The sequence below is a fragment of the Leptodactylus fuscus genome, chromosome 4, assembly GCF_031893055.1.
Source record: "Leptodactylus fuscus isolate aLepFus1 chromosome 4, aLepFus1.hap2, whole genome shotgun sequence".
Lineage (NCBI taxonomy): Eukaryota > Metazoa > Chordata > Amphibia > Anura > Leptodactylidae > Leptodactylus > Leptodactylus fuscus.
The window spans coordinates 220155944-220164041 of NC_134268.1; the positions used below are offsets into that span (position 1 = coordinate 220155944).

An 8098-nucleotide genomic window follows, 5' to 3' on the forward strand; every position below is an offset into this window, starting at 1 on the left:
AATGGCTATGATTTGGTGCGGGCCCAGGGAGTCAGCCGGAGGTGGTCCTAACGAGCCTGTAATGGAATAAGACACGGTAAGTGATCACGGGAACAGCAAGGAAGTCATTAGTAAATGTCCATGAGGTGGAAATCCCTTAGATGAACGCTTTGTATTTCATATTCGCCATTATGACCCCTGGGCTCTATGGTTTGGAGCCTGTGTATCCAATATGCCTCCCTTCTTTTGATCATCCTGATTCTATTACCACCACGGCGTGGTAGGCTCACCTGTACAAGGACCTGGTACCTCAACTGTGACACGCTGTGTCCAAGTCTGTCCAAATGTGCCGTTACCGGGAGCAGCAGGTTACGGCAATGGATGTTGGATTTATCCTGCTTGATGCGATCTCGCACACATTGGGTGGTCTCTCCAACGTATGCGAGACCGCACGGACATTTAATAAGGTAAACAACAAAATTCAAGTTGCAGGTAAAGTAATCCCTCACTGGTCGTGTTTCTCCGGTATGGGGATGATATATCTTGTCCCCCTTAAGGACATTTGAGCACTGCTGGCAGTTTAGACATGGAAAAGTGACAGTCCTGGGGCTCCTGACGCTTTTCATTACTTCTTGTAAATCTTGCAGCAGTGTCCTCATCGCTAATATTTGGCGATGTATCATACAGTGTGTTCTGATCGCTTTTGGCGATTTCATTTTGTACCAAATGTTGAAATCCTGAGCGACATCCTAGCATAGCCGGAGCACCATCTGTACAAACACCGCAAACCTTTTCCCAGGAGATGTTATGCGCTTTTAGAAATGAACCGACTGCGTCAAAAACATCACGTGCAGTTGTTGTTTCAAGTGGTTTGTAAAACAGTCGCCATCATTAATATACCTCGCGTAAACCAATAACTCGGAACAGTTTGCCACGTCTGTAGATTCATCAAGCTGGAGACTGAATATTGGTAGTGGTGCAGATTTAATTTCCTGGATCACCTGATCAAGAATATCGGCAGACGTGTCCTGTATTCTTCTGTGTCGTTAGATAAGGAAACTGCATTCCATTTTTGAACATTTTCATTTCCAATCATTACTCGAACTGTGTCTTTTGCTGCTGGCAACAGTAAATCCTCAGCAATGGTGTGAGGTTTCATAGCTCTGGCGATTCGGAGTGCCACCAAATATGACGCTTCAACAGCTGCTACATTGTGTTTGTGGTCCTGGCCACCAGTGTCAAATCTGCATTTCTTGCGTCCATCAGCTTTGCTTCTAAAATAGTCGATATCCTTGCCAGCAAAGCTTGGATGCTTGCTATCAGAATGGCGTTTTAGTTTGTTCGGCTTCATAGATTCACAACAAATAACACATTGTGGTTTCTCAATTCCTGCTGAGGTAAAACCAAACTGCCAGAAATCCTCAGTGTAGGTTCTTATCCTAATTCTCTTGTCTACACGATCCATTGTCATGAGACGGTTTGCTAAAGAAAAAATAAAAGATGGTCGCGTCTAAATACTGTAGTTTGTTAAAGTTTCCTATTATTTCCTATTCCCTGTGCTGTTTTCTATTACACACCTGTTACTATGACCAGGGGCCGTATTCACATTCACCACAGCACTTTACACAAGTACAATGACTGCAGGCGCGGAACTAGAGATCAGATAGATGGAACCAAAATCATCAATGAAACTAGAACATAATCGTAAATGTAACAGTCCAATGGTTTCACAGACAGCTTGTGCTCTAAAAACTGAAAGGGTTATGTTTCTGGGTTTAGGTCCTGGACGGATGATGTAATCACATCTGCGCATGCGCGCAGGCATTCAGTTTGGAATGCACGTCCATAATGGCATGCGTTCCAGCTGAATAGCGCTGCTGCAAACGGTAGCGCGGCTTCTCAGCAGCTAAAGCCATCGGAAATATGTATTTTATACCTTATCCACATGTAGATTTTAGAAGTCCACTCTTCATTCTCCTCCACGAAGACAAGCCGCTCCTCCCAGCAGCCCAGATATAAATTAGCGAAGCAAGGTGCGGCACACTGACCGGAGGAAGAACCGGCACCTTACAATGGTGAAAGATTTTATAACTTAAGTTATATTTTATATGAATACACCATATAGCCCTAATATGCCATGTAATATGTGGATCCTGCAGTCTAGTAGACCTGTGGTCAGGCACAATCATTTTGCCTACGGTCCTTTTTCTCCTGAAGCCAACGCTCCGCGGCTCCGCTATCAGACACTATTGTCTGTTCCAGGCTTCCTGATCGCTAAATATTCTCATTTACTAAAAACAGTTATCTGATCTGGAGTCTATACTTACCTAACCACGATCCAGTGACGTGACAAGCTCATCGCCATATTGAAGTTAGGATCTATCCAATTTTCCAGTAATAGTTTGGCAGTGACATTTATCCTGAAGCCGAATTCTCGAAATATTATCTTATAGAGAACTTCTTGTAGCTTTTACAAAATCTTTTGCCTTAAGTTATGGAATAACTTTCTCTGCAGAAGGCGATTCAGAATATTAAAGCGGAGCTGTGAGAATATCAGAGAATTCACACTGGAGAGAAGCCTTTCACATGGCGGAGCTGTGAGAATATCAGAAAATTCACACTGGAGAGAAGCCTTTCACATGGCGGAGCTGTGAGAATATCAGAAAATTCACACTGGAGAGAAGCCTTTCACATGGCTGAGCTGTGAGAATATCAGAGAATTCACACTGGAGAGAAGCCTTTCACATGGCGGAGCTGTGAGAATATCAGAGAATTCACACTGGAGAGAAGCCTTTCACATGGCGGAGCTGTGAGAATATCAGAGAATTCACACTGGAGAGAAGCCTTTCACATGGCTGAGCCGTGAGAATATCAGAGAATTCACACTGGAGAGAAGCCTTTCACATGGCGGAGCTGTGAGAATATCAGAAAATTCACACTGGAGAGAAGCCTTTCACATGGCTGAGCTGTGAGAATATCAGAGAATTCACACTGGAGAGAAGCCATCGACATGGTGGATTTATTAAAAATAACCACAGAACAGGCCATAAATGTAAGATTGGCCCTCAAGACAATTACTACTCGACACAATGTAATGTCCCATAGTGACCCCGTCACACAGTCTAATCTCCCATATATAGGCCTCTATCCTCATGTACCCTGGTGCCCCCTACATAAAGTTCAAATACATAACAAGGTTAAATAAGACTACGACTACACGCTATGTTATGTCCAATCTTGTCTACTAATACGTATATAATATACTAGCCTATACTACATAAGATAAAAAACAAAGCTTACTGTCTCAGTTGGGGGTATAGTTGACCATGGTGTCCCCTCTCCGGCCTTAGTCCTTTTATTGGGTGAACCCATATTCTCTTCTCGGCAGGTTGTCGCCTATGGCGTTCCTCCTCTTCATCCTGTCAAAACCAAAGAATATTTTATTCAGTACAGCGCTTCATTATTTTATTTAAAATAATTTCAAAAAAATAAATATGTGTTTTGCGAACCCACCTCCTGTTGTTCTCTCTTTCGGCTGGCCATGCCCACAGCCACCATGAACAGCAGATGTATCTGCGGTGGGCACAGCCGTAGCCAGATGGCAGCTGGGTCACCTCCCTATGGCAGGCATAGCCGTTACAACTTCTCTTGTGCTGTCCCCGCCTTGCGCTTGTACGTGTACTATAACATAATTCGGGCCCAGAGTTCTGCACTTTGTTGCAAGGTCAACTTGCCCACCAACGAATCGACAAGCGCCTGTGGTCAGGGATGCTGCAGTGCTTATCTTTAATGACAGGCAGGGTGAATGTAGTGGAGTCTGGTCCCTGGGTGCAAACTGGGGTGGCCTATCTCCTCTCCCTGGCCAAAATTCATGGCAGGAGTTAACTGAAAGCCTACTACGCTGCAACCTCCACCCCAGCTACCACCCCAGCAAATGCTGTAACACTGGTGTGGGGAGATGTCAGCAGGATGTGCTGAAGCTCATCAGCTTGGGGGACAGACAGCACACTGCCTCCGAGGTCAGGGATTCCATCCTGGCTGAGATGGCATTTTTTTTTCCCTGCTACACCTGGGGCTTGGCATTTTTGCGCCTGTGATAATGGCTGGAACCTAGTAGCAGATCTGGAGCTTGCCAGACTCAAACACAGTCCACACATGGCCCACATTTTCAATTTGTTTGTGCAATGGTTCTTTGAAACCTACACCATTGTGCCTGATATACTGGTCAAAGTGGGGCCATTTTCGTAAGTGAGAAGTAGCCTCGGCTAGGCAGAAAACATTCAGAGCACACTCCTCTCATCTTTGCACCGTTGGCTGGCGGAGGAAGACGAGGGGGATGGAGTGGCATCTGATGTCCCTGTCCCACACGAGGCTAGAGGGTGCACTTCAGTGCATCCCATTGCTTCACCACAGATGGTGTGAAGGGGAGTGGAAAATGGAGGAAATGGAGAGTGACCCTTACAGTTGGGGGCAGCAAAGTCATGCCAAGTAACACACTGGCACACATGGCTGACTTGATGTCCGGTTGCTTTTCAAGAGACAAACGCATACTTCCCATCATGGAGAACAAATAATACTGGATTTTTGCAAGCCTCGACCCCCGGTATAGGTCTAATGTCTGTTCCTTTGTTATATTAGGGGAGAGGAAAAGAAAATTGCAAAAATAATTGGCACAAGCAACTGGTGCAGAATGTGATGGGAATGTTTCCGTAAACCCTCGTGGGCGTCAGAGAGGATATGAGGCCATGAGGCTCACAACTTCCATCCGCTGCACAACCACCAGGGGAACACTGTACAAGGTCTGGTACACGTTAATGTTTACCCCCCCCCCCCCTGCCCAAACTACTGCCAGTTAGGGGCCTAGTGTCATCATGAGGGAAAAGTATAGGCGCATGTTGCGTGAGTACCTGGCCAACCACAGACCTGTCCTCTCCGATCCCTCTACGAATTACAGTAATTGGGTGTATAATTTGGACCTGTATCCCTTGGGTTGAGCGTACATAGCCTGACAATTGGTGTGTATCCCACTTAGGTTTTGTGGGGACACACCGTGGAATGCTGGGTTTAGCGTACATAGTCTGACAATTAATGTGTATCCCACTTAGTGTTGGTGGGGTTACACACCGTCACAACCTGGCTAAAGCTTTTATAGCTTGACAATTAGAATGTATGCCAAGGTTTTGGGGGGGTTACACACTTGTCACAACCTTAGTGAAGCTTCATTAGCCTGAGAATTAAAATGTATGTATGTATCCCCAAATAATTTGGGGAATTAACACTGACAACCCAGGTGAATATGGCAATAGGCTAAGATTTCAGGTGTATGCATCCCCAAATAATTTGGGGAATGAAAACAGTCACAACCTGGGTGAAGCTTCATTATCCTGGGATTTTGAATGTATGTAGAGGAAATCTGCTTTAAGGGGATTACACACCGTGACAACCGTGATGCTACGTATATGCTCTGAATATTCCAGTGTATATAAGTTAGGTGCGGGGGGGTGTGGGGGCACACTGTCACCCTATATACCCTTAATCCACATTCTATGGGCTGAGCATTTCAGTGTATGCCAGTTAGTGCCAGGGGGGGGGGGGGGTACACTGTTAGGATGTGGATTAAGGGTATATAGAGTACGTGGGAATACACTTTCAGTGTATCCCACTTAGTATTATCCCCACCGCGGAGAGCTGGGTAGCGCTGATGCAGCCTGTGAATCCCATGTTAGCGTTAGTGGGTAGACACTGTGACAATCATTTTTTTTGATTCTCCCTTCAATGTAGCTATTAAAAGAGCTGTTGGTTTTCTTCTCCTCTCTTATCTTATCCTATCCCTGCCTAGCAGAATCTAATACCTATGTCAATGGCCGCAGACCTCCGTCTGTGACCAAGTGAAAGCTCAGAACGACGCGAAGATCTGGTGGTCTCATTTTCCAAATTCCGGTCACTTGACATTTTTGGTTTCTCAGCACTTTCATCTTTTTGTACATGAATTTAACATCAGCAATGACGTCTAACCATCTTTTCCGTCTGTATGCAAATGAGCACTGCTCAATCTCTGCATTGGAATCTCTATCACAGCTACTTCCGTCTGTTAGTGACTAGAGAGGAGCGAAGAGTGTTCTATTGAACACATGTTCGATCGGATATCACGCTGTCCGCCATGTTCGAATCGAATTAAACACCGCATGGTAAACTAACTAAAAACTCGATTCCCCTCCCACCTTCCCTGGCGCTTTTTTTGCACCAATACCATCTTTATGCCGATGACACTCAATTATACACATCTTCTCGTTGCATCACCCCTTCACTCATACAGAACACCAGTGACTGTCTCTCTGCTGTCTCAAATATCATGTCCTCACTCTATCTGAAACTAAATCTCTCTAAGACTGAACTACTACTGTTTCCACCATCTAATAGATCTGTCCCTGATATATCCATTGCAGTCTCAGGCCTTACTATAACTCCTAGGCAGCAGGCCCGCTGCCTCGGGGTCATGTGTGCGCAGACCTTTCCTTCACCCCTCATATTGAATCACTCGCACGTTCATGTCACCTCCACCTCAAAAACATCTCCAGAATACACCCTTTCCTTACCAGAGATACACTAAAGACACTTATTGTCTCTCTGATTCATTCTCGCCTTGACTACTGTAACTCCTTACTAATCGGTCTTCCCCTCACTAAACTCTCCCCTCTGCAATCTATTCTGAATGCAGTGGCCAGGCTCATCTATCAGGCTAGACGCTACAGCGAGGCCTCCGGTCTGTGCCGGTCACTACAGCGAGGCCTCCGGTCCGTGCCGGTCACTACAGCGATGCCTCCGGTCTGTGCCAGTCGTTACATTGGCTGCCTATTCATTATAGAATAAAATATAAAGTTCTCCCCCTCCCCCACAAGGCTCTCCATAATGCCGCACCTCCCTACATTTCCTCCCTCATCTCTGTCTACCGCCCAACCCGTGCTCTCCGCTCACTCAATGACCTAACACTCACATCCTCTATTATCAGAACCTCCCCCGCTCGTATACAAGACTTCTCCCGAGCTGCACCACTTCTCTGGAATGCTCTACCCCGGACAATCTGATTAACTCCCAATTTCTACAGCTTCAAACGCAAACTAAAGACACATCTTGTCAGACAGGCCGATCACAATTCCTAATGTAAACCTTTCCGTACTATAATTAGTGTCCCCAAAATTTAACCCTCCTCTGTCCCCGCTCCCACATTTCCCCACATGATATGATGTCTTTTCAGGCTAACTTTATATGTCCAGGCACCATCCACATGTTACAGGACACGACTGTTGACGGCTCATAAAGTCTTATGTTTGTGTAATGACAGTGACCTCTATTACAAAAGTGCCTGACCTCTGTATAAGTAATACCGCCCCTGCTACCTCTTGTGTCACCCCCTCTACCTCATAGATTGTAAGCTCTTGTGAGCAGGGCGCTCAGTCCCATTGTGTGAAATGACGTTCATTGTTATGTATCTTTCTGCCTGTATCTGACCCCTACAAATTGTACAGCGCTGCGGAATATGTTGGCGCTATAAAGGGGTTGTCCCATCACAAGGATCCTATCTATACTGCTTGTTAATGTGAATGTAAGACTTTTCCTAAATACACTGCTTCAGCAAAACTGCTTTTTTTGTCCACTATATCACTTTATTCATTTCTTTGTTGACACATCCCTTGACTTATCTGCTCATAAGTCAAGTGATGTATCTGCTGCTCTGAGGGGGGAGGGAGGAGGGGTTAAGTGCACAGGAGCGAGCCCGCAGGGGGGGGGGGGGGTAGTTTACCCTTTGGGGGGAAGAGACCGCCAATACAGACCCGGCATCCGCTGTAATAGAGAGGCGGATGCCGGGGAGAGTTAGACGCCAGCACAGATGCCTGCAACATCACTATGCTCCTGCCCTGCATGAAGCCAGCAGCGGCAAGAGCGATGCTGCTATTCTGGGGGGGGGGGGGGCGGGTCGGAGGAGCGGAATAACAGCATCGCTTCTGCCGCTGCTGGCTTCATGCAGGGCAGGAGCATAGCGATGTTGCAGGCACCTGTGCCGGCGTCTAACCCTCCCCGGCATCCGCCTCTCTATTACAGCGGATGCCGGGTCTCTATT

At 46.3% G+C, this 8098-nt stretch overlaps 1 protein-coding gene across 1 annotated transcript in view; it reads right to left on the reverse strand.

The window, feature by feature from the left end:
• LOC142201021 (small ribosomal subunit protein uS12) overlaps window positions 1-7111 on the reverse strand; it is a 61761-nt gene extending 54650 nt beyond the window's left edge. The window contains exon 1 of the mRNA XM_075271829.1: window positions 7106-7111. Coding sequence (XP_075127930.1) covers window positions 7106-7109 — 4 coding nt within the window. The 5' untranslated portion in view covers window positions 7110-7111. The remainder of the gene's footprint in view (window positions 1-7105) is intronic.
• Window positions 7112-8098: the final 987 nt, after the last annotated feature.